The sequence below is a fragment of the Colossoma macropomum genome, unplaced genomic scaffold (assembly GCF_904425465.1).
Source record: "Colossoma macropomum unplaced genomic scaffold, Colossoma_macropomum, whole genome shotgun sequence".
NCBI classification, from domain to species: Eukaryota; Metazoa; Chordata; class Actinopteri; order Characiformes; family Serrasalmidae; genus Colossoma; species Colossoma macropomum.
The window spans coordinates 748,397-775,440 of record NW_023494807.1 but is presented as its reverse complement, the minus strand read 5'-3'; the positions used below and the strand labels follow the sequence as shown (position 1 = coordinate 775,440).

Genomic DNA, 27,044 nt, shown 5'->3' with positions numbered 1-27,044 from the left:
TGCAAATGAACACAGGGCGCCATCTGCTGGAGATTTACTTTTCATTTCCTACTTTGCTTTTTTGTTTTGAAGTTGCCCAACATGTAAATATATGTTAATTAAAACTAGGTGGGGCTACGGGGTTCGTTTTAGGACATCCTCAGACCTCACAGTGAGAATGGCATCGTTCCTCAGACTAAATGACTTTGAGTCCCGAGAAAAACAAACCGTTGTCATGTTTCAGATCTGGTGTAACTAAACATCAGACCAAAAAAACGAAATTGCCTCAATCAGCAGAAGTAGCGAACACCTAGGCAGTTGACATCAGCTGACAACGCAGCCTCTCGTTTGTTGTAGTGGTTAGTGTACATCTGATTTCATTTACCCTCTAAACACTTTGCCAATGTTATACTGGCATTTATATCGAGAATTCACAAGAGTTTTCTAAGTTATATGAACCAGTATTGCTCAACCCAGCCTTCGTTTGGTCTGAGATACCCTTTTCACTGAGGCCGTTTGCTTATGTGAAAAAATTAAATTGCAAATGTAGGTATTTCACCTGGAAACACTCAGTATAAAAGGACAATAAACATTCTAAACAGTGCCAACAGGATGCCAGGCAGCAGAGCTAATTATTTATACTAGTTGAGCAAACAAGATGTTTGATTTTTTTTTTTTATTTCTGTGTAATGTAAACTATTATAAACAAAGTAAACAAAGTCATTCAGAGTGGTTTGGTGTGAAGTTCTCCATTTCACAGAAACTAACAGACATAACTGTTCACAGTGACAGTGACAGCAACCAGACGTGAAGAGTTTAATGCCTCTAAAAGCTCCCGATTACATGAATCGGTTACAAGCATGTTGCTGACTGTTTGACACTGAGTGCGTCTGCATGCACTTTAGAATCTGATAGCTGCAGAAAATCAGATTATGTCAGTAATCCAATCAACGTGTTTAAATGCACTTGAGTAATCAGATAATGGGGAACTCTGGGTCTCCATGAGTCAGACAGTAATCGGATTTCTGCTTTATAACCAGCAAATAACCAACTCACAGAAGAAGACGTGACGTAAACTGTGACGTAAAACAAAAAAAAAGCTGTGGCTTTTTCATTTTGTCAACATCGCGCCACTTTATGTAAAATATGAAAATAGATCATCTAGAAGATTTCATCAAGCCTGTAGTCGGTTTCAGTGTCGCTCCAAAAGTGTTTTGTTGAGTCTCGCGGGTGCTGCGTTAAACGCTGCTTGCTTATTTCCGGTACCACCATCTGTTTTCACACATATACAGACTCAAGAGAAACGAAAGAAATCAGAGTAAGAGTTCACATGCACTGAGACATCTGATTACTGAGATAAAGTCCAGCTCTCTTTATCAGACTTCTTAATCAGATTGCTAGACCTCTAAGAAATCTGTTTAAATGACCATTTGAATAATCAGATAACTGCAGAAATATGGTTATGATTGGATTATTAAGTGCACGTAAATGCACTCAGTGTTTTACCGTGGTTTTGAGGGAAGCTACTGTCCTAAAATGTTCTTAAAATCCATCTGTGTTGAGGCAAAGTAGCACCCAGAGAAAACTCAGATCTACCACTATTTTACCGTCATCAACACTACAAATAAATCCAACAAGACAACTGTAGGTTCATTTATGGTGTGTGATGCCCTGTGATGGACAGGCAACCTATCCATGGTGTTTCTGGCCTTTCGGCCAGTGATTGTTGGGTTAGGCTCCAGCACACCCTGTGACCTTAGATAGCCTTAGACGCCTTAGATAATGTGTGAGTGTGTTCTACACGCTCTGTCCCTAATTTATTTGACACATACTGGTACATTCTGCGTTTCCATATGGCTAGTTTGGGTGCTTCAGCATTTCTTTAATTGGCTCTGGAATGCTTGACCACTATTGAAGTTTTGCAGAAAAGAAAGTGCTGTTTTCATTTCATGGTAATGAGATAATCAACCTCTTCTTGATATTCTTGGCTGACATAGCTACATAGTGGCTTCAGGCAATGCAGGCTAAAATTCTGCACTGTGTTCAAGCCGTATGCTGGCAAAGGTCATTCTTTTCAAATGTTCGTGACTAATCACAGCTCCATTCACATCAGATCAGATCAGAGTGGCATAATTAAAAACTACATCAGACGATACCTCTTAATGGAGCTGTGAATTTACCTTTTAAAGCAGAGATCCATTAGCTACATAGTCTTAGCCAAGCCTGATGTTGATATATTCACAGTGAGCTCTATACAGAGTGCACTGCTTAGTGAATGACACGGTCTGCAAATACATGAACCCACAAACCCCATCACCATAGATATCTGACCTTTCCCTTAGCTTTTTGTGTTTTGGAGGCAGAAAATGCAGACTTACTGAACTTTTCGGCAACAGTCTGATTCAGAGTTCAATAGCTATACAAAACTATAGCTGAATTCTATCAGCTACCATCGTGTTCTGACTGAATTCTATCGGCTACCGTCGTGTTCTGCCTGAATTCTATCGGCTACCATCGTGTTCTGCCTGAATTCTATCGGCTACCGTCGTGTTCTGAGTGAATTCTATCGGCTACAGTCGTGTTCTGAGTGAATTCTATCGGCTACAGTCGTGATCTGAGTGAATTCTATCGGCTACAGTCGTGTTCTGCCTGAATTCTATCGGCTACCGTCGTGTTCTGACTGAATTCTATCGGCTACTGACGTGTTTTGCCTGAATTCTATCGGCTACAGTCGTGTTCTGCCTGAATTCTATCAGCTACAGTCGTGTTTTGCCTGAATTCTATCGGCTACTGACGTGTTCTGCCTGAATTCTATCAGCTACAGTCGTGTTCTGCCTGAATTCTATCGGCTACTGACGTGTTCTGCCTGAATTCTATCAGCTACAGTCGTGTTTTGCCTGAATTCTATCGGCTACTGACGTGTTCTGCCTGAATTCTATCAGCTACAGTCGTGTTTTGCCTGAATTCTATCGGCTACTGACGTGTTCTGCCTGAATTCTATCGGCTACTGACGTGTTCTGCCTGAATTCTATCGGCTACTGACGTGTTTTGCCTGAATTCTATCGGCTACTGACGTGTTCTGCCTGAATTCTATCGGCTACCATCGTGTTCTGCCTGAATTCTATCGGCTACCATCGTGTTCTGCCTGAATTCTATCGGCTACCGTCGTGTTCTGAGTGAATTCTATCGGCTACAGTCGTGTTCTGAGTGAATTCTATCGGCTACAGTCGTGATCTGAGTGAATTCTATCGGCTACAGTCGTGATCTGAGTGAATTCTATCGGCTACAGTCGTGTTCTGCCTGAATTCTATCAGCTACCGTCGTGTTCTGACTGAATTCTATCGGCTACTGACGTGTTTTGCCTGAATTCTATCGGCTACAGTCGTGTTCTGCCTGAATTCTATCAGCTACAGTCGTGTTTTGCCTGAATTCTATCGGCTACTGACGTGTTCTGCCTGAATTCTATCAGCTACAGTCGTGTTTTGCCTGAATTCTATCGGCTACTGACGTGTTTTGCCTGAATTCTATCGGCTACTGACGTGTTCTGCCTGAATTCTATCGGCTACCGTCGTGTTCTGCCTGAATTCTATCGGCTACCGTCGTGATCTGACTGAATTCTATCGGCTACCGTCGTGTTCTGCCTGAATTCTATCGGCTACAGTCGTGTTCTGAGTGAATTCTATCGGCTACCGTCGTGTTCTGCCTGAATTCTATCAGCTACAGTCGTGTTTTGCCTGAATTCTATCGGCTACTGACGTGTTCTGCCTGAATTCTATCAGCTACAGTCGTGTTTTGCCTGAATTCTATCGGCTACTGACGTGTTTTGCCTGAATTCTATCGGCTACTGACGTGTTCTGCCTGAATTCTATCGGCTACCGTCGTGTTCTGCCTGAATTCTATCGGCTACAGTCGTGTTCTGAGTGAATTCTATCAGCTACCGTCGTGTTCTGAGTGAATTCTATCAGCTACAGTCGTGATCTGAGTGAATTCTATCGGCTACAGTCGTGATCTGAGTGAATTCTATCGGCTACAGTCGTGTTCTGCCTGAATTCTATCGGCTACAGTCAGATTTAGACAGAGCCCTGCTGGCTACACTTAGTATCTGACTGGTTGCAGTCAGATTTAGATAGAACTTCGTTAAACTACTCTCAGATACAAAAAGAATCTTACTAAGTAAAACAATCAGGTTCAGATTATATACATGGTGCTGTGGGTCATGTTGGGTCAGACTTGGACAAAGAAAGTTCTTGAGCTATTTAACACACATACACGGGCTTCAACTTGTATAGCAATCTGAATGGTGCTTTCATTCAAAAGCTATTGCACATCTCACTGTTTGCTTCTGAACCTCTGGCTCAATTATGCCAAAAAAGGCCTGCAGAAAAGCAAAGCTGGGACACAGCAGTGTGGAGCAATAATGAACTCTACAATGGTGCACATATAAAAGACACAAGACAAAAACAGGACATTTGAAGAAGTTTACTGAGAGCTCAGAGGCCGATTCCAGCAGATTAATGTCCAAGCACATCGATATATGTCTGTCAGCCAGACCACTGAGAGGGAATCTGAACAAAAGCAGAGTACACCAAGGCATTATGGGAGCCGTACTGCCTACATCATCACGGTAGTGCTGTTGGGACCATAATCGATGGCTGAGAATAACCATCACTGAATTATAATGAACTTTATTCCTCTATATGATTTATTACACAAATGTGTTTTTTAGGAGGAACTACAGAAAAACGGAACTATGCACATTTACAGCTGGTTTGGTCGGGAGGTGATGGTGAAGACGTTCATGGCCTGAGGCTTATCACGGCATTCGCCTACTATATGAGCTAAGGCTAAAGGTGAAGTGAAAGGTTAAGGTTCAGGTTGAAGTTAAAGATGCATCTTCTGAAATTTCTGCTAAACATGTACCAGCAGGCAGCATTACTTCTTGTTTTTCGTGCTTGTGGACTTTGAATAAACTTTACTTGTTGAGTGCACTCAAAGAGCACAGCTACACCCAAGACAGTAAGATCTGAGAGAGAAAAAAAAACGTCCACCTTGTGCAGACAAAAATAGTGGGATCCATTTTCCATTTTCAAAACAAACCGGCAGGTTTAAGAAAGGGTGGGAGTGAGAGTCAACTGAGGATGGGAGGGAGGGTGAACTGAGGTCAGGCACAGGTTTGATTTGGAGAGTTTTGTCCAGTCATCTTCTGCCCTGTCGACTTGAGCTTTTAAATGGGTCGAACTCATCCTGAAATAGGGGAAAAGGGGTAGAGGGAATGCAGAGGCAGGGAGACAGAGGTGTTAAAGGGAGGGGGGAGGGACAGAAAAAGAGAGAGAAGGAGAGAGACAGGATAGAGGGAGGGAGAGAGAGCGAGAGAGAGAGATGGGAGGGAGGGAGAAAGAGAGAGGTGAGGGGGAGGGAGGAAGAAAGAGAGAAAGAGGGGAGGGGGAGGAGAGAGAAAGGGGAGGGGGAGGGATGAGAGAGAGAAAGGGGAGGGAGGGATGAGAGAGAGAAAGGGGAGGGAGGAAGGGGAGAGAGAAAGGGGAGGGGGAGGGATGAGAGAGAGAAAGAGGAGGGAGGGAGGAGGAAGGAGAGAGAGAGAGATAGAAACATGTTAGAGTGGGTAACTGATTGAGAATCAGAATTACTCAAGTATTGTATTGTAATTATTAAATTCGGTTATAAGTAATGCACATACGGAGATTTTGTCTTGGTGAGTCACACATGAATGACATTAACAGGCTAAACAGACCAGACAAGCACATAGAGTAGTAATAAATATTACTTTAAACGACAAATAAAGTAAAAATACAGTAAATAGAATAAATAATAAAGAGCCGCTGTGAAAGGAGCTAAAGAGATGTGTGAATATCTGTACATATGCACTTATGAATATCTATACATATGCAGGTCTGAGTAGACATATAACAACTATTATATACAGAATATTACAGAATATGAGCATTCGTAAAACTTAACATCTGTACAGCTGTGCAAATAAGCATTAGGTTACAGAGGAGACACTGTGATACAGTAAGGAGGTTTGTCAGGTCCACTGTGGTTAATGAGCTGCAGCTCTGGGGAAAAATCTATTAGCATGTCCGCCTGTGCTGGTTTTGACGCCTCTGAATCTTCAATCAGAGGTGATGTCCAGGATGAGGACTGTAGATGAAGCTTTGACAGATAGATCTGATGACCCTCTCTGCTGTCCTGATTATGTGCTGGAGTTTAGCTGGTTCTTGTGAGGTGGAGGAACCAAACTAGATGGTTATGGATGATGTGAGGATTGACTCGAGGATCGCTGTGTAGAACTGGATCATCAGGTTCTGCGGCAGGTTGAATTTCTTTAGCTGTCTCAGGAAGAACGTTGTCTGCTGAGCTCTCTTGGCGACGTAGACTCCCAGCAAAATGATTGACTCCACAGTGGAAACCAAAAAGCAATTAATTCTGGTGTGGGGTGGGGTTGGGGGTCCCTACAGTCTTTTACATGTTCAGCAGCAGGTGGTTGCTCCTGTACCAGGAGGTCAGCTGCTTGTCTTCCCTTCTACAGACAGACTCATCACAGTTGGCTATGAGGTCCACCACAGTAGCAGAGCTACCAAACTTGGGAAAATATCTTGCGTGGCATAATAGTATAACACCAAAACAAAAAAGTCAGGTTAACGTTATCAACATATTTTCCATAGTTTCCACATCCACTCCAGCCTGTTTACCTTTCCAAAAGAGTTAAAAGCACTATCCTCTCTTGTGGAACCAGCCAGATGGCGAGGAGGGAACGAGAGGGATAGAAAACATTTCATGTTACTATCGAATTGGAGTGAAATAATTAACATTAAACATTTGTCATCCTCAGCGTATGAACCCAGCACTACGTTTGTTCAAACTCTTCTTCTTTTGTTTTATCCATGATCACACCGACAGATAGAATCTGGCACAGACAGCTGGTACAGTTTGACCTGCAGCAGCTCTGGCACTATGGCATTAAATGCCAAGCTGAAGTCCACAAACAGAACTCTAGCGTTGGTTCCAGGACTGTTGAGGTTCTGTAGCATGAAGTGCAGGGATAAGTTGACCGCACTGTCAACAGACCTGTTAGCTCTGTATGTGAACCGCATGGGATCCAGCAAAAGGTTTGCAATGGCCTTCAGGTGGGCTAAGACCCGGCGTTCAAAGACCTTTATGACTACAGAGGTCAGGACTACTGGCCTGTAGTCATTTAGTCCAGTGATGTCCGTTTTTTGGGGGAGTGGAATGATGGTAAATGTTTTGAAGTTTGTGGGAACAGAACACCTTATAGTTGGTGATCTCCTGGAGGGCAAAGTGATCTGCTGAAGATGTTCTGTGATGTTTGTTGGTCACAGCAGTGCTTTAGAGTGGTCGAAGATACTAAGTTTGGCCCCTAAGCTTTTCTTTTTTCTCAGACGTCCTGCTCATTACCGTGAGATGAGCAGGGGAGGCAGAGGTGAGATGGCCATGGTGAGAGAGAAAGGCAGAGATTGTCTTTCACAGGTTCAAATCAGGAAAAGGGGAGTTTTCGCACCTGTAGCTGGTGATCTCTTGGAGGCCAAATTGAAGTTGAGCTGTTTGCAGCCAGGTGGCTTTAGAAGCTTTTCTGCTAATAATGAGAATTTAAAATATTTAAATCCCAAAACAAGCCCAACAACAAAGAATAAAAAATTAAACAGTATCTGTGCATGTTTTACTCATTTTCAGGACAAATATGTCCTCACTCAGAAAAATCAGAGAAAAAACAACAGGATTGACAACCATGCTCCTGATTATGACGTCTGAATGCTCTTTTGACTGAACGGGAGAAAATTCCCAGAGATACACTCCAAAATCTTGTGGAAAGCCTTCGCAGAGGACAGGAGGCTGTTATAGTCGCAAAGCAGGGTCCAGCTCAATTTTATTGCCCACTACTTCCAATCAGCTCATATAAGTGTGACGGTCATGTGTCCGCATACTTCTGGCCATAAAGTGTATATAATAGAAATGAGACATCATTTAAGGCTTCTGCAGCAAGTTAGCCACGGCGGCTATGCTGCAAACACGGGACAAAGATGGAAATTTGTCTCAGATCTGATTTTGAAAACAGATCTGTGTCACATTAAAAAAAACAACAAAAAAAAAAAAAACAGACTGTGCCACTTGTTAATGTGAATGTAGCCTTTGCAAACTTGTCTTATACTTACCTCATCATCATCATCATCAAAGCAAACTCCTTTGTAGGACTGGCTCTGGCTCTGAGAGCTCCTTTTACTGGAAGTGACGGAGGAGGTTCTACAACACATCAGAGAGGACAGAGTTCAGGAATTAATATTAAGACTTATGATTCAGTAACGACTATAAAATATTTGGGAATTATTACTGTTGCAATGTCAATAGTCTGGAGGGGAAAAAAAGAATCCAATCTAAATCTATTTTAGATCTTCTTTTTTATCAGGTGTTAATCATGTTTTTAACTTCTATTCTTGCTTACTTTGCTTTTTGAGCTAAGTATTATTAGTATTTCTAGGAGTGTTGAATATTTTCATTTTCAAGTATTCTGTTATTACTTTAGGGAAATATTTTTAGAGTTTATTAAGTTCATGTTTAGAAGCACTTTAAAACGGCTTATATTCACTATGCATTGGTCTTTATTCATTATGATCTGTATTAGAATATGTTCATTATGCGAAAATGTCTAAACAATTGCATTATTGGTTGCAATACTGCACAATAAACACTTTGTTATAAATTGTTGAACCTGAATTAATAACCTAAATCCACATTTTGTTAGTATAAAATTGTGAACATTGTATTCCTAAATGTTCTAGTTAGTGTCAAGTGACAGAGTTTATTGCATTAGAGCTACTAAGAGTTTAGTAAATCACTAATATGCTGACTTGGTATGAAGGTTCCACTTCGTTAAAAATGAATCTCTTACCTTCGTTTGGGGAAAAAAAAACATATTTGACATGAACAAGCCTTAAACTCTTTAAAATCCCAGGCTTATTACATACCAAGGCTTACGATTCAGCAGCTACATGGACTTCAGTGCAAACTGACTGAGCTATTCTTAGGTTATAGAAGCATTTCAACCAAACTTTGGGCCTGCTGGTGGATCTCTTCCAAATACGATGGTAAAAGTCTATTAAATAAACAAACCGCGTCAGAGTACAATGATATAGAGGAGAGACTTTTAATCATTTCAGTCCTGTGTTATGATGCGTTTTCCATTCATAGATTTATCACAATCTACTCTCTCTATCTATACATTTGGCTAATCACTCTTCCCTATGACCATATGTCTGGTGAGTCACATGGAGCCACAGCCTCAGCACTTCTCCCTTCTGAATCAGCTCTAAACATTCAGATGTCATACATGAACTCCAGAGTTCCACACAGTGAAGCAGCCTGTTATGTTCCCCACCCCATTACACCACCTCCACCAGCCTGGACTGTTGACACAAGGACGATTGGGTCCACTGATTCATGCTGTTGGTGCCAAATTCTGACCCAACCATCTGTGTGATCAGTAGTTACAGAACTGTTCAAACAATCATGCCACTGTCAAAATCACTGAGATCACATTTCCCCCCATTCTGACGGTTGATGTAAACATTACCTGAATCTGCTGCCCATATCTGCATGATTTTATGCACCGCACTGCTGCCACACTATTGGCTGATTAGATAATTGCATGAATGAGTAGGTACACAGATGTTCCTAATAAACCGCTTGTTGAGTGTAAAAATATCGTCTAAGCAGGATCAGAGCAAGTATACATAACACTGTCATTACATTGTCATGACACTGACAGTAACTCAAAGCTCCTATAAGCACGAAAGTGATACTTAAGGATCAGAGAAACTATACATAACACTGTCATTACAGAGCATCACTACTAAAATCTTCACAATATAACTACAGTTTTCATTTCAGTGTTACCACAAAGGGCCAAATCAATTTTTAGAAGTACTCACCATTGTTTGATTTTGCAAACAGACTCACTTGTCACAGTATGTAACGATCACTGTGTTTCATATGCCAAAAACAGACTGAGCTACTCAGCGTCAGCTGTCATTACATGTTCTCATATCAAACCAGAAAGTGTTTGTCAGCAAAAATTTGTTATATCAACTTTATATAGAAGTTGACAAAAGCAGCTTTTATTACAACTTCTGCTTATTAGAATAAGCTTTAGAAATGTTTGTTACCTGCCATGAAAAGCTCATCTAGCTGTCACGTAGCTTTGTGAACGTGATGTACAGTAATATGTTACCCAGTTTTTTATCAGACAGAATCAGAATACATTCAGTAAAGCATGTCCGACCTCGAGAAAGATGTCTAATCTGCTAAGGGTGTGACACCCTGGCTACAAAGACTGAGGACATTATCAAGAAATTTGGGTAAAGTCCTGCAAATCCTTCCTATTTGTCTTCAGGTAACACACACTTACCTCTGGACAGGCTTGGACGAAACAAAGGACAAGTCGTCTTCTGAGTCACTATCATCTATGATGACCTGGAGAGATGAGATTAATAAGAAAATAGAGATGAAAAGGTGAAAAAGATTGAAGTACAAGACCACCCAGGTTCTTTCTGTTTTTGCCCCTTTTTCTTTCTCTCGTTCTTTTATCAGGTATCTCCGAACAGGACGTTCCCAAACAGTGTCCAAGGACTTGCTCTGAGCGTGTTCGTCATGAACAAAACAAATACAAATTCGGCATTTTGCTGTATCCTTTTACCCACAGGGAGAGTTTAGCTCTCAATGTCAATGAAGCTGCTCAGAGTCCTTCACTTCAGCTCAGAAACAGTGACAAAACTTGCACTTATCTCTCCCTATACAGCAGTACTATTGCTGTCCCCTGAGCCAGCAGTAGTGGAGCATCATAAAGCAGGAGGGATATTATTTTTCCCAGTAAACACTTAACAAGTTTTTGCAAACACTCAACAATTCATTATAATCCCATTTAAATGTTCAAATGTTTGAGGATGGTGCACTTTTAAAGTACTTCTAAAGATTCCTCCTTCCAGTGGACAACAAAGAGATGTGGGGGAAGTTGCGGTTTCAGTATGCAGGTTTTAATGAATGTGAATTCTCTGAATAATACAGGAACTTGTTGACCTCCTATGTAAAACATGGCAGAACCTGGAAAATCAGCTCGTTAAAGACTGGTATCTTTTCCAGACACATTTCAGACAATTTAAAGACTTGGGTTAGGGACTGGAGTTGTGTACACTGACTATTGTTGATATTCAGTTATCCTTAAGAGCTCATTAATGGCCATGGGCTGGTATTAACGTATCATAGCTTTTACGTACATACACAAAGGGTAAACTAGTGCCAGCAGGCTAAAGAAAAGTTTCCAGGGGGGATGTACATTTGAAAACGTATTGTACCCTGCACCCATCCCCAGCCGCGAAAGCCGGCGGGAAGGCAGGGCCCAAGCCACACATGCCGGGGGCCACAAGTGACAGCGGGAGGAAGACGACAGCCATGAGAAGCACAAAGGCGGGATATGAACTCCGCCACCCAGGCCCCTCCTCCTGTTGTGTGCGGAGGGCCACTAGACTACACCTCAAGTTCGATCCAGGCAGCTGAGCTGGGGAGCAGGGGCAGTGACAGGGAGGCAGACCAATGGGCTCTATCTCTCTCGGCTCAGGAGCTCAGCGCAAGTGTCTTTATAAAGAGCAGAGAGGGAACAGAGAGAGAGAACAGAGGGATGAGCAGCAGCTGCAGACTGAAAAGCTGAAAAGCTCAACTTCGAGAAAGTCTAGCTTTGAAGCCACTGAAAAGCGGCCAGCTTTGGTTTGGTTGTGTTTCGTGTGTTTTGTTTGTTTGGCGTAAAAATAAAGTTAAATGGCTGCTGCAGGCGTTCCTCCTGATCCCGGTCTAGCACAGGCCGTGCTATACATATTTCATTACTAGTCTTCCCAGTGGATGATGTACCAAAATGTTGGTTTGATGAAATAACATTGAAAACAAATAAATATCTATTCATTGTTCTTGGTTCTAGCTTACACCAGCTTAATTGTGTAGCCTAGTTACAGCTGCACTACCTTTGTCTTCTCAATTACGTTCTAATGACTTCCTGGCAGCACACTTGTTTCACAGCAGCCAACAAGAGCACTGTGCAAATATTTGTTAATCTGTTCAATTTGCAGTCAAAAAGGTCATTAAGTGAGTTCTTCATGTTTCAGCAGTAAGGCAAAAGCAGAAAATATACAATTAACTAAAAAAAGTATAAAAAGTCTCAACAACTACACAGACCAGACTTTCTTCAGTATCTACTTCCACTCTTTGTCTTCATTACAGCTTCCACTGAGAACGCCAGCAGCTTCTTTATTCTCAGTAATGGTTAAACAAATTAACAGTCTGACAGCTTCACATCCTTTCAGACTCCAGGTGTTGAGTTGTCTTCTTGCAGCTGGACAGAAACAGCTGTGAAACTGTTCAGATCTGATGTGAGAGTAGTCCTATTTCTCCAAGATTAAAGTAGTGGTTTTCTGAGGGTGACAGTTTTGGTGGAAGTCTCATTTACTCTAATTTAAGACTTCTTTGAAATACAGATTTGGAAACTCTTGTTTTTTTTTTTTATTATTTTCCTTTGACTTTCCTCTTATTTCCCCGATCAATTTTGACTGGAAATTCTGATCAATTGTAAGTTATGTCATTTAAATAAAAGATGAGTGGTATCTGACTTTTGCACTGTAATTCACTCAAAATATGCATCTTATTCAAATAAACGATTAACCCTTGTGTGGTCTTTGTGTTATTGTTACTCAGTGGTCTGGTGGACCCACCACATTATTGGTTTATTAAATCAATACAGCCATAACTATTTATATAAGAATACCAGATGTTTAAAATATCACAAGTGGCCAGTGTAGGCTTCTTCTTTAGCAGCTGCAGCCAGTCAGCAGCCTGTCCATGTTATCCACCCTACACACACACACACACACACACACACACACACACACACACACACACAAACTCACACAGACTCCCACACACTAACAGCAGGCCATGTAGGAGAAGAACAGAATGAAGGACACAGCACCTCCACACTTTTACTCCCCGCAGGTTCACCCCAACACCACATGTGTAATATAAATGTGTGGGGGTGAACAGAGTGAAGACACTGACAATTATTTTACATGCTCTTCACAGAAAATGAGCAAAGGCCAAGAAATCTGAGGTTGAAATAATAATTAATCTTATCATTTTTCTTTTGGTAAACTTTGAAAATGGGTCCCACAGACTCCAACATCATACAAGGGTTAAGTCTAAAAATACTAAGGCCTAGTCGCATTTCATCCCCTGCCCCTACCACTGAGCCCTTAGCCCTCTGTTTTGCGCAGTCACGTCTAGGGTTAGGGTGTCCCAATTTGTGTTGAGATAGAGGGTGAAACGGAGGTTTTTCAGAGACTCCAAACAGAGCGTTATGAGAAAAAAAGAAAAACCGGCAAGATGGCTGTGCGAGTGAGCAAAGAAACCCACACATGTAAGTATTTTCCCTGTTAAAAATGACGATAACCACTGTATTGTCTTAGTTTAATGTCGTTTCAATTTATTATGGTCATTTTTGTTTGTAATAAGCTTAAAAAAAAGCACGCTAATGTCTCAGTAGCTAGCTAATTTTCTGGTTCCACCTTAAATAGTCCAGCAGTTCTGACGCCTGAAGCGCCAGAATGTAACTGCGGCACCATTTAAGGTGGAACGGGAAAGTTCGAACAGGAACCTGGTGAATATCTGACTTCAGATTCATATCACCAAAGAATTAGAGGTGGGCGATAATAAATAACTGTCTTATACCTCGTCTTTGAAGTCATATGATGCCCTAAATGTAACTAAAGCCCAGCAGTGAGGAGCTGAACTTTACCCTCCTCTGCTATCACCGAAGGTGGGCTGGATCGCCTATGGAGCACCGCTAGTAGCTGTTAATGAAGCAATGTTTTTTTTTTTTTTCTTTTAATTTGAGGGTTGTCCCATTTCGTAGGGCAAGATTCCAATCACTACCCCTTGTAACTCAGTTCCAAGGGGTTAGGGTGACACTCGAAAACAAGGGGTAGGGGTAAAAAGAAGAAATGGGATTGGGCCGTTCAAATGACCGTGTCCATTTCTAGTCACTAAGAGGTGTTTAGGGTATCCAAAAAACAGCCATACTTAGAAATAATGAGGTTAATATACGTGAAATTATGAGAAATCTTGTCCCTTGAAAGTCTGCTTCTAAACCAGTGCAGGTATAAAAATGCTACGTTGCTCATCCGATGGCACCGCATTGTAAACAAACCAACTCTCTGAACAAAGTATGTAGAGCAGTTGCCATGCCGACACATCTCACAGGCATCAGGGCCCACACAGCGCACTTCACAGTGTTCACTGTGTTTGTGTCACGACACAAGGGCAGATTTAGGCGACCGTGTGTCGACCGTGCTGAACTGAGGACGACCACGTTTCTGCAGTTGTTAATGAGCACTCAGCGAACTCATCAGCTAACACAGACAATCCTGCCGACAAACAGAACACACAACAGCACTTAATGCAGACAGGAAGACAGAGCCACTACGGTGACTGTATTGCTGAGAAAGTCAAAGAAAAAAGTAAACGTCTATCCTCCTTTATGTTTTTAAACAACGCTGTATGTTCTCATTTGTAAAGCCCTGTGAATGACAGCAGTGTACTGCCCTGCTTTGACTTCCACTTTGAGAAGACAACTCAGTGCTATGGGTCTGAAAGGATGTGTAGCTGTCAAGAAGAACCTCACTGAGAAAAGGAAACAGACAAAAAAAGAACTTTTACAAAAAAAAAAGCTGCTGGTGCTCTTAGAACAATGGACTGTCCATCCCAAAGTCCAGACCACAACATGACTGATGTGATTATTTGGATCGCAGAAAGAGGCAGAAAATGCAACCGACTTCTAACACTGAACATTGGAGGTGTGGCTGCAGATTTCTTTGACAAACTGAAAGCAAGACTCCCAAAAAGAGTGGAAGCTATAATAAAGGCAAAGAGTGGACACACAGACTACTGAATATGTTTATATAAATATGTTTTCTGCTTCTTTCCTGAAGCTGGAAAATGAATTGAACGAACTTAACGGCAGTTTTGATTAAATAAATGATTTAAATGAGTTAAATTAAATGAATAGTAACTACAATAAAACTAATTTGCATGTTACATAGTTTTAAAAGTGAGGAGTTGACGTGTGGACCCGCACACAGACTTCTGACCACCTGCTTTGAAATGCATGAGTTGTTATTGAGAGATATGTATGGCTTTATGGCTGTAATATTCTGCAGTGTTTAGCTCAAGGGCTCGCTCTGCTTTCTCGCCTTTCTCTTATATCTCATACAAACACACCCAGAGGAGGCAAGCTCGTTCCAAAATACAGCTGAACCCACTCTGCACCAGTTCATTATCTGCGCATGTGTATGTGTGGAGGTTTAGAGCTTCCCACCCACAACTCCTTATCTCCACACTGATAAACCCTAATAAACAAACGTATTCCCCAGCGGAGGCTCTCTCTGGGTTTGCAGGAGGTTTATTGTAGCTGTGTGCTGCGGCCCTGTGGGGGAAAACACAGCAGAGTGTCTGACTGATTGCTCCCACTGCATGAGGTGTCAATTTTATGCTGTCGCTAGGACTGATGATGTCGCTCTGGATGCTGCTTGTTTGTGAATATCTTTATTGTGTGTGTGTGTGTGTGTGTGTGTGTGTGTGAGTGTGTGTGTGTGTGTGTGAGTGTGTGTGTGTGTGTGTAAGCAGGTGCAAATGTGTGTGCTGTTAGAAGCCTTCTGTCGTTTTTACATCAGATTTATTTTCATGAAAGAGCACTGACAGTGCGCGTGCGTGCTTCTGTTTCTGTACATTTTCAGGACAAAAATGTTCTGATTTTGTAGGTGAACAATACATATATATATATATATATATATATATATACAGATAGATATAGTGTATAGAATCTCTAATAGTATGTATTTTTAATAGTAATAGTACATATATAACTGTAAAACTGTACTTACAGTACTGTGCAAATGTTCACAGTCTCTCATGTATTTCATTCTAGTTGTTCATTTTGAAATATAACGCATATGAAATACAACGCTGTTGTCGGAGGAAAACCTCGTATCTCCATTTTTGTCGTTTTTTAAGCTTCTGACATAATCTGAAAATGCCTGTTGGCCTTCACATTGTGTGTAAATTTCATGATGAATGGACTAAAATAAACGGCCCAAAACGACTTGGAAAAAAGTCTGGTTCCATTGACTTACATTAAAAGTAACGCGGGTTTTTTCCATCTCCTGTAAAGTTACCATTTTAGAGATACGAGGTTTTCTTCCCACAACAGCGATATATTTAATCAAAATATACAAAAAGCCTAAATAACTAAATGTAACATTAAATTTCTCAGTATCCAGTCTATCCACCTTTTGACTTAATTACAGCTACCATCCTTTTCAGGAGACTCACTTTCAGTTTTTAAAAATGTGTTTCAAAGTTCAGTCTTAGAAGTTGGTTAAATTTTCTGCAAACTTCTGCAAATTCATTTAAAGGTTTAGACTCATCAGCCTTTAAAACCTTATTCAGACAAAAAAGAAGAAACTGCACTATAACACAAACTGAACATCTTTTTGACAGCTGCACATCCTTTCAGACCCACAGCGCTGAGTCGTCCTCTCACAGTGGAAGGATGGACAGAAACACCTGTGGATGTTTTCAGATCTGATCAGCTTGATTTTCTCCTCTCTCTCAGAGATGAAAGCTTTAAGTGCTGTTTATCAGTTTTGGTGTCTACCAGGTCTTACACGGTTGTTTGGAGTCTCATTTTGTCTGTAATTATTAATAATTTTCGAACTCCAGTTTTGGAAACTCCTTTTTTTTTCACTTGTTTTCTTTTGACTTTCCCCTTCCTTATGCAAAGGAATAATTGTATTATCTATATTTCAGAAATATCTCCTATAGTCAAACAGTGAGGGTTAATGTTAATGCTACATCATAAAACACATTTTGGACAATTATATGCTTCCAAGTTTGTGTCAGCAGTTTGGGGAAGACCCTTTCTTATTCCAACATGACTGTGTCCATGTGCACAAATCGAGCTCCATAAAGACAAGGTTTGACCAGTGTGGTCTGGAGAAACTCCAGTGGTCTTCACAGAGCCCTGAACTCAGTCCTACTGACTACCGTTAGTATGAACTGGAACGTCCACTGTGAGCCAGACCTTCTCATCCAGCATCCGTGCCTGACTTCACAAATGTTCTTTTGACTGAATGGGCAATAAATCTCACATACACACCTTGAATTCTTGAAGTGGCAATACATCCCAGATAGCTGGGGGCTTTTACAGCCACAGAGAAAAGTCCAGCTCTATTTTAATGCCCATGGTTTTGGAACGGAATGTTTAGCAAGGTCATACGGGTTTGATGGTCAGGTGTCATATAGCGTATTTTACAAACTGAATAACGAGATCAGAGATTTTGTTTAATTTAGTTTTTTTTCTGTGGTACCTCATACTCAACAAGCACAAAGCATTTGTGCGTCTCCGTTAATCCTTAATCTAAATCGGCACAGTTGTATCCTATAAATCATTTCGATTTTGATTTCGAGCTGAACCCTGTCCTGTCTACGTCCTGCCATTGGATATAATGGCGCTTTGGGTGGAATACGCTCTGCTGTCTGAAAGCAGCCGAAGGCTAAAGGTTAGTGCCAAATACACCCTGACACCTGGGAGGTTCCTGTGAGATTGCTCAGTAGTCTTCAGTCCAATTCGATCCCAAATAAACTAAATTAAATTTAAAATTATTACTTGGTTTTGAAGCAGAACAGTTTGGGGAATATCATCTGTGCTAATACAATTAAATAATGATTTAAAAAAGATTTATACACAGAGAGAAAAAAAATTGGCTACAGTTTAATAACACAAACTCTCTAATGTCCACTTCTCTGCCCCAGGACACGCTGGTTCTGTCTGAACCCTTCTGCTCAACCTGACTGGCTGAAGACACCTAGAAAAAGTCTAGAAACTGAGTTCGTTTTGCATTTAGCTAGCAAGTAATAGAAGCTTGTGTACACATTTTAGTCTTGTGCACACTGCATTACTAAATCATAAAAAGGGAGAAAAGTATCTATAAAAGTCACAGCACTGCTGTTGGCTATGAAGTTTAGGTTGGGAGACTGAAATCGATTAAATGTCCTGGTTGAACTGAAGTTCTGATATTTGTCTTACTTGTTCAAAATGACAGTTTATAAGCTCTTTAGTATTTCTTTATGATCCAGTTAATGTTCTGCGGTCAAATCTTTGGTATGTGCACTCCGAAATGATACTACTGATCTATTAGGTCTGGGCAATATGACAATATATATCATTATTATGATAAATTAGGTCAATGCAATATGCTTTTGTGAACATGCGTATATCATTAGTACTTGTAGAACATTGGCAAAATTAGTCCTGTTTAACTGGATTTAGTGTCAAATACTGAATAAAAATCGTGTTTCCAGTTTTAGATTTTTTTTTTTTTTTTCCTCTGTTCCAACTGATCAGATGTCTGAACAAATAAATACTGTGACATAAATTGTATCGTGAAAATTTCTTTAAGTATCATGATATCATATTTTTACCGTATCAGCCACCTCTGTGACCTATTCTTTTTGTGAACTATCAATGTGAAATAACCATTGTGACATGAATTCAGTAGAATCTCATACTGCTCTAATGTGTGTTCTCCTTTCTGCCAGGTTTAACGCTGTTTCTGCTAACGCTGGTTTAAATCCAGAAGCAGTGCGGCGTGTAAAGCTGCACATTCCTGTCATCATTTTGTTTTCAGCCATTCACAAAAGAAAAATGTCTATAAAGCATATTTTCTACATGGTTTCGATGGTAGATAACTCACAAAAAGCAACAGCAACTGGAAACATGAACACCGTAGATATTACAACTCAGCATTTTCCACCTTAAAGCACCTTCAAACTATCATTTAGACTGCTTTGTTACCTCCTGAAAACGTGCACAACCGCCGCAGGTTGTGACTAAGGCTTCATTTACGGCTCCTCTGTGATAGTGCAGTAAAAACAGCACAAAAACAAAGGATCAGGACTGGATCGGGCTTATTTTAGCTGAAGCCTGATTCATTAAAATATGCCTGGACACCCCTAAATTTAATACCTCTAAAAGATAAAAATTTTCAGATATTTTATGACCTTAAGTATCTATTTCAAAACTTTATAAGACTTTTTAAGCATCCTCAGGAACCTTTACAGAGTGTCAGAAACCACCAAGTATATTTGAGAGAACTCCAGTGTGTGATGATTCAGACATGCAGTTTGCACAATGCTAAGTGGTCATCATAACTTCTACTGTTTTATTATTACTTCAGTTCAAAACTAAAGAAGTAAACTTCAGACTCTGAACGTCCTGGCTGAGTCACTACGTCTGCTGTAAGAGGTTTTTTGTGAACTCTATTTTTCTCTAAACTACTGCTTTAATGAAGGACGCTGCGTGAATTGTGAATGCACATATTTTCCTGTTTGAACTGGTAAGTGGCTCCTTAAAAGGCCCACTTTTATGTAAAAGCTTGCAACTATTATGGCTGTGAGCAGGTGTGTTTGCACACTGCTGGTTGTACTGGGACACGCTCTAAATTAGGGGGGCACAGCCGCACCTGTTTGCTTATTAATGCTAGGGACAGAACGCTCCTGCATGAAAAACAGATCCAGATCTTCTTTGACAGAATACTCTAACCAGGAAAGCTCTCCAACCAGAGTCTCCCAACTAAAGACTCTCTTTTGTGCTGAGGCACTGATGTGGCTACTAGACAGTCTTCTATGGACACGCGTTTAGTCTCTCAAGTGAAAGTAATGCGGCCCGACAACCTTGTTACTGGAGCACGTCCCTCACTGGTTTTGGTCTAGCGATTCAGCAGCAGCGTCAGCATTAGCACTAGCACTAGGGAACATTTCATATCTGGGAAAAAGATTTCACACATGCAGTGAATAATAATGAACCAATGTTCGGAACCAAAACACAGCTTGCTACATTTTGTGTTTGCCCATCATTGGAAATGCTTTTGGGTGTGTTTGCGCACATGCAGGGGTGGAAAGAGTACTGGATTCCAACGCAAACTTATCTAGGGTCTGCATACAGACACCATGTATTTCTATGAAAAAGCTAATAATAATATAAAGTGTTACCTTATACGGTCTCGCTTTATTTGGATAGTCCACTACAGTCCCCGTCAGATTATCTACTTGAATGTCTAGGGTTAGGAGTATCTACATAGCATCTAAAGAGGACTCTTCATATAAAATGTTACCAATGGTAACACTTTCTATGAATGTCACCTTTGTAAGCATCTACAAACACATTCATAACATGTTATAATGCATTCATAAGACATTATAAACATAGCTATAAATATTTATAAAAATGCATTATACATTATAGCCATGTTTATTATGCATTATAAATAGTTAACATAATACATTATAAGTACTGATCATAAATTATAAGAGCTCACAAGTTGTATTTGTCCGCTCTAAGTAAAGTGAAGCGTACTGTACTAAAGCCTCCTCCAGTGTTCAGAGTGAGACTTCAAGTTGAAGGATTTACTGAAGGATTTACTGAAACACTAAAACATTCACAGTAAAGCACATTACAGGCTTCAAATGTCAGAGTTTAAACTAGAGCTGCCATCAGTGTTTTACCCAATGTGGGAAAGGTAATGTTCACCACCGTTAGCTTGGTATTTGTCTTTACGCTCTCCAAGCTGGGACTGACTTCTTTGGCACTGACATTATAACATGTTATTAACATTATTTAAAATGCATTATATTAACAATTCATAATGTATAATAAACATGGCTATAAAGTGTAATTCAGTGTAATTCTTTTTTATAAATATTTATAACCATGTTTATAATGCCTTATGAATACTTTATAACATGTTATAAATATAGATGCTTACAAAGGTGACATTCATAGAAAGTGTTACTATATATATATATATATCACCTTACAAACATTTAAATGTTCAAATATCTGCATATGGAAGTTGACTGCATGTTCACTGTTCACAAAAAGGAGTGGCCCAAAGACAGACCCTCATGGTACACCACAGGCAAATTCAAGCAAACACTTTCCGATTATGTTCTAAATCACACCTTATATATTGAGTTTAACTGCTTACAGAATAAACAGAGATGAAATATTAATGGTATACATACAATGCTAAAAATATAACATTTGCAATATTTCACATTTTGAAATTGCTTTCAAATGTTTATAAAATTTTAGATGATTGTATGATCTATGAATGCTTCATTTCGGCGTGCAATGTTTGATGCTTTACGCTGAGTTCACATATTTCAAGATAACAGAATGCTAAAAAAGGAATAAAAGCAGCTGTTTGAACTGATGTTACCATCAACCTGCTAGTCAGCACTGCTGGATAGAGAAACAGTAGCTTTGAGAAACTCTTCTTCAGCCACTGTAAATCATCTTCTGTTTTATTTCCTTGCCCACTGATTTGGTAAAATCAATATTTTGAAAGTATGTCAATCGACATGATCACGTGATGCATAATTGCCCTTTTGATTGGCTGTTTAATGAAAACTGTTCCAAGTTGAGGCTTGTTGTTGTGGCTGAGATTCAAGTGAGTTCCAGGATGTTTTACATTATGCCACTCAAATTTAACTTCATGCAGGTTTTAAACAACTAGAAAGTTTCAACACGTAAAGCAAAGAATTATTTGATTAGTTTATGTCTTATTTCACTTCAAATATTTCACTGCTGTCAGAACAAAACCTCGTATCTCCAAAATGAGAACTTTACAGGAGAAGAAAAAAATAGTTTACTTTTAATGTAAGTCAACAGAACCAGACGTTTTAACAAGTCATTCTGGGCCGTTTCTGTTCATTCATCATGAAATTTATATACAATGTAAAGAACAACAGACATTTTCAAATTATGTCAAAAACTGCAAAGCGAGAAAAATTGAGATGCAAGGTTTTGTTTAACATGTTGTGTGTGTGTGTGTGTGTGTGTGTGTGTGTGTGTGTGTGTGTGTGTGCGCGCGTGTGTGTGTGCGTACCTCCACAGATTTTTTGGTGGTGCCGCGGGACGCCCTTGGGGCCGGAGCCTGGAAGGCTGTGGAGAAGAAAATGAAAGCATGAACAGCAAAATAAATTTAAAAAACCCAAACAAACAAATAATCCATAAAGCTCCACTCTGAGTGAACCTCCCAGAGACTCTTGAACACAAACTGACTCTTTGATTTGTCAGCATATTCAGTGATGTGTGTGTTCAGGCCTCAACACACACGAGGAGCTCAGATTAAAACAGAAAAACAAACGGACGAGTAGAGCTGCTGTGAACGAGGGACAGTGCCAACACACAATGAACGAGTGTACAGGCCAATAACACTGAGAAACAAAGAACCCAGAGAAAGAGACACACAGAAAGAGATTCACAGAGAGAGAGAGAGAGAGACAAATCAGGTTTTCATTCGAACATTTCAGAAGTGTTATAAGCATTTCTGAAATTTCAGCAGAAAAAATGTGAATTGTGTTTCCATCCACTACAGTTATGTGAAAAAAACTTTAGATGAAGTTGGCTACCATGATTAGGGGCATCGAAACAAGCTAGACCGCGAGATTTAAGACAGCTGTTTGCCTTCTTTTATGGCTGCGTTGTCTGCAGCTCAGAGACGCTGGACTGGATGAGCCATGGCCCAACTAAAGAGGGCTGAAGTAACCTTCAAAAAGCTGAGCATCATTTAAGGACCATCTGAAGGGCCAATCGGTTTCAGTCACCGACTTGACATGTCACCCTTTTTCACATTTCCGCTTTAGTGATATTCTAATTTTTTGCACAAAGAGAGGCGGGCAGAGAAGGCGGAGGTGGAGAGAGAGCGCAGGTGAGAAAAAGAGAGAGGGAGACAGCGAGAAGAAAGGTGATGAGACAGAGAGAGGGGAGAGAGAGGAGAACAGAGACAGAAGGGAAAAAAAAACAAGAACAGTGACAAAAAAAAGAAAAGAAATGTAGAGAGATAGAGAAAGAGAGGGAAGAGAGACAGATGGGGAGAGAGGGAGAGAGGGATAAGAGTAAGAGAGAGAAACAGAGAGAGAGAAAGAAAAGTGGCGAGAGAGAGAGTGAAAGAGGTACAGAGAGAAACGGGGAGAGAGAGAGAGAGAGAGAGAGAGAGAGAGAGAGAGAGAGAGAGAGAGACATATGTCCATACAGAGTCTCAGGAGGGGGTGATGTGGGGTTGAATTAATACTCCTAATGCTACGACACACAAACAGTCCAACAAACAGGAAATCAAATGCAAACCGACAGAGAAGACTCGCCACTCCGACACACACAAGAGCACAAATTTCAAATACAGATTTAAAAAGCATTTTACACTTTTAACAAAAGCCTTAAATAGTCATCTCTTAAATCAGTTATCACAGAGAGCCTGGCTGCTAAAACACTGCTAAATAAACATGAACTGAGTTCGCGTTCGTTACCAGTCTGAAAGCACATATGGCATGCAATTTGTGAATGTATGTAAATTGTACAATATGTAAATTTATTCAGAATTTATAGGATCGTGATTGTCACAGTTGGTCTTAGCTTTCATTCCGTCATATTAACACATTTCTTCAGTTCATAAACAGCAGAATTTTTCACATTACGCTTCCGCCTGAGACATTCGACCTTCTGTCACTGGACAGCGTCAGGAAATCTGTCCCCATTTCAGGCTGAAATTTCCTTTTCCGTATGTTACAGAATGTTTACGCAATATTCATATCAATAGTTTGTTATTAGAAGGACTGGCATGATGCTGAAATTCTCAAGTTTGACGTGATTTTCAGTTCTGAGGTCAAGATTTGATTTTCGATAGTTTATGTGTTAGAAATGTCTTTCTACACAGCCATGATTATAATCGAATTATGAATCACAGCACCTAATTAAAAATGAATGTAGAGAAATGCAGAAATGCCGTTTTTAAAAATGTACTTTATAAAATTACTAGGTATGCATCAATAACAGTAATATTTTACTGCATCGCATCAGACTGTATTGTATCAGATAATATTACCGTATAGTGAATAGCATGTTAGCGTAGCGTTAATGTGTTAGCTTGGGACACTATGAACTACAGCTTTTCTTTTAAATGTGCTTTTATAATGTTGAATGATACACTAAAAATGAAACTTTGATCAATCGTTACACCCCTAAACATTTTATTATATTTATGTAATAGTACACGAGATGAAGTGCTATACCATGAGATACTGGCACCGGTGTGCTGTGGTCATAGGCATGAGGCTGAAGACCAAGAAGATCAGCATTGATTATAAAAATTATTCAATTTTTGCATCTTTTGGGACAATTATGACCCAAAAAATGACTTTATTTACACTCCGCAAGGAAAAACAGCTCTGATCTGGGGCTGCTGCAAGGCTACTAAGTAAACTGTCACAACACAAAACCTTCAGGATGGCTATATAGGAAATGTCCATCTTCTTCTCAAGACAAATGTAAACAAGCTGCAAAGCTATCAGCTAATAGCTTGAGAGAACTAGCTACACATTTTTTATGTAACATATTTTGAAGCAACATAAAAAAACAGCAGATTAAAAACATTGTACTAACTAATTAAAACTAATTTTTTTGCAGACTTGTTACTTACAATAAAGTTGTGGCTGTTACTTTTTAATATGGTTAATACTATTAATACTATTTAATATGATGGTATTCGCTGCTATGTTACAGGCTACTAAAGCAGAGTGACATGGAAAGAGATGTGTGTCATTATCGTGAGAATGTCTCTCAGCCAATCGCATTTCAAGGTTGAATTTGTTACTGAAATACGTCAAAATGCCATTATATATAGTATAAAATTATGTTTGTTTTTTTATTGGGTGAGGGGCAGGGTGAGGGCAACTTTCTTGAAGCCCCGCCCCTTCCTCCCACCAATTTTTCTTTGAGAGATGCTTTGGCTGAGTCAGTGGTATCCATGAAAGACTGTAACAAAACAAGAGACTTTAGCAAATGAATGTGCATTAGGAAACATCGATTTAAGGCAGCTACTTCGGTGTAACTCATTTCTAAAATCATACTAAACGCCCAAAGCGACTAGAGTGGAATACAGAGCACACAGGCCAATTTACTTCCAATGTTTACATTGTGTTGTTTAGCATAAAATATAATCCAGAGTGACTTGAATAAGATGTCTGCTACACAACAGAGTGACTTAAAAAGGCAGATGAACGTAGCATTAGGTGTCCAGCTATTAACCATTATAATCCATATAATCCATTCTAACATTCCAAAATCAATGCAGTTGAAAAGTCACCTTTAGATCAGTGTCTCTCCAGGCACTGATGCATTTTTACACTTCTATTCGTAATTATTTTTGTTTTTCACATCCACTGGTCAAATCACACGTGTGTTACTCACCATCCATTATAGACTTGGTTTTAACAGGACTTGATGAAGCTTTCTGTCCTCTGCCTCCTCGTCCTGACTGAGAACCAGCACCTAAAGGGTAAAAAACATAAAGAAAGACTCAAATCTGTGGAAAAATAATTAAGGTCTTTGACTTTCAAGGAGCGACAGGTCTGGGTCGGTCGAGAATTCAGTTTTATAGTATTATTATACATAAATACTCCCATTAAGGTTCACCACTTCAAAAGTTTTGCTTTTTTCGCGCAAAACGCTTGGAGACGCTCCCCATAACCATGTTTCACTCAGAGCCGTACAGACTCATCAACTACTTTATTAGGAACAACATTCTAATAGTGAGTCTGCTCTTTAGACAGCTTGAAGTCTTTGTGGCTAAATTCAACAAGGTGACGGAGCGCTAGTAACGCAGCAGGAAGTCTCAGCAGTTCAGATTTCAGCTTTCTTTTGTTATTACTACAGCAACAAATCAAATAAAATCAAGGCAATACGCTCAAATATATCACTTAATACACTTTAAAATCATTTTAAAAAGTGATAAAAAATGTTTTACATGTTTTACTGCCTGTGCTGGATCAGTTATGGCTTTGTTATCGCGTTGGAAACAGCCACAGAACCGCTGAATGAACTTTTGCCTGCCAAAACGGTGGCAGTGCGATTGTGACGTCATCAGAATACTATCAGTAGTAAATTAAGTCACCTTATTTGAACAGTACAATCATACAGGACAGTAGTGGTCAAAATCTGTTTTATTCGAATGACTGATATTGACGCTGAATTTTCTTCATTCTTGCTCAGTTTTCATTGGCTGTTGCAGGAGTCTGTTCAGACAGTGTTATAGAATACGCTCAGAGTCGGGCCGAAAAAAATCAAACATGTTGACTGGTCTGAAACACAACCGGAAAACCAAAAATCTGAATCTGCGCTCCTCACACAGTACTTCACTGTCTCTCCAACTGCCAACTCGACTGACCCAAAAGTCTGCAGACAAACTAGCACAGACTCAGCCAGACTGAGAACCGGGGCTAAAATCAGGGTAACAGTCGTGTAAAGTAACCCAGGCTTTAGTCAGTAAGTCTCAGCAACTGCCGTGAGCTGGTTCACTGAGTGGTCCTGTAACAGTATACACTACAGCCCCAATGGTCTGTTTTCGTGAGCTGCTACAACAAATTCTTCTCATTTTTAATAATATAGTTCGTGACTTGAGAAATGTTGTGGTGAACTTCCCTGTGGTTTACATCCTTGGACGAAACACTGCAAAAACAGTTCAATATTCATGAACTTCTGCAGCTGCCCCCACATCACTCCCCCTGCTTTTTAGAAAGAGCTAATAAAGCAGGGTCTGTGGTTGACCCCTTAATGTGTTTGGGCACCACCATCACTAACAAGCTCAAATGGGACCAGGACATCACTGACATCACTGTAAAAGCTCAGAAAAGACTGTTCTTCCTCCGCCATCCAAAGAAACTCAAGGTCACAAAACCCTCGTTAGTGCAATTTTATCCTCGTGTTCTCATTCACGGACTGTTTCGGATGCCTGTCTGCATATTTCAAGGTCAGATTATAATAGGTGGTCAAATCTAAAGGGCAGGTGATTGGATGCCATTTGGCCTCCAAATTCCAAGAAGCA

General features: G+C 40.1%; 1 protein-coding gene across 1 annotated transcript in view; it reads right to left on the bottom strand.

Moving 5' to 3' along the window:
* Positions 1–4,443: 4,443 nt before the first annotated feature.
* mre11a (MRE11 homolog A, double strand break repair nuclease) overlaps positions 4,444–27,044 on the bottom strand; it is a 131,083-nt gene continuing 108,482 nt past the window's right edge. The window contains exons 16-20 of the mRNA XM_036556092.1: positions 25,412–25,492; positions 22,053–22,108; positions 10,418–10,482; positions 8,169–8,256; positions 4,444–5,223 (exon numbers count right to left, since the gene is read on the bottom strand). Coding sequence (XP_036411985.1) covers positions 5,176–5,223; positions 8,169–8,256; positions 10,418–10,482; positions 22,053–22,108; positions 25,412–25,492 — 338 coding nt within the window. The 3' untranslated portion in view covers positions 4,444–5,175. The remainder of the gene's footprint in view (positions 5,224–8,168; positions 8,257–10,417; positions 10,483–22,052; positions 22,109–25,411; positions 25,493–27,044) is intronic.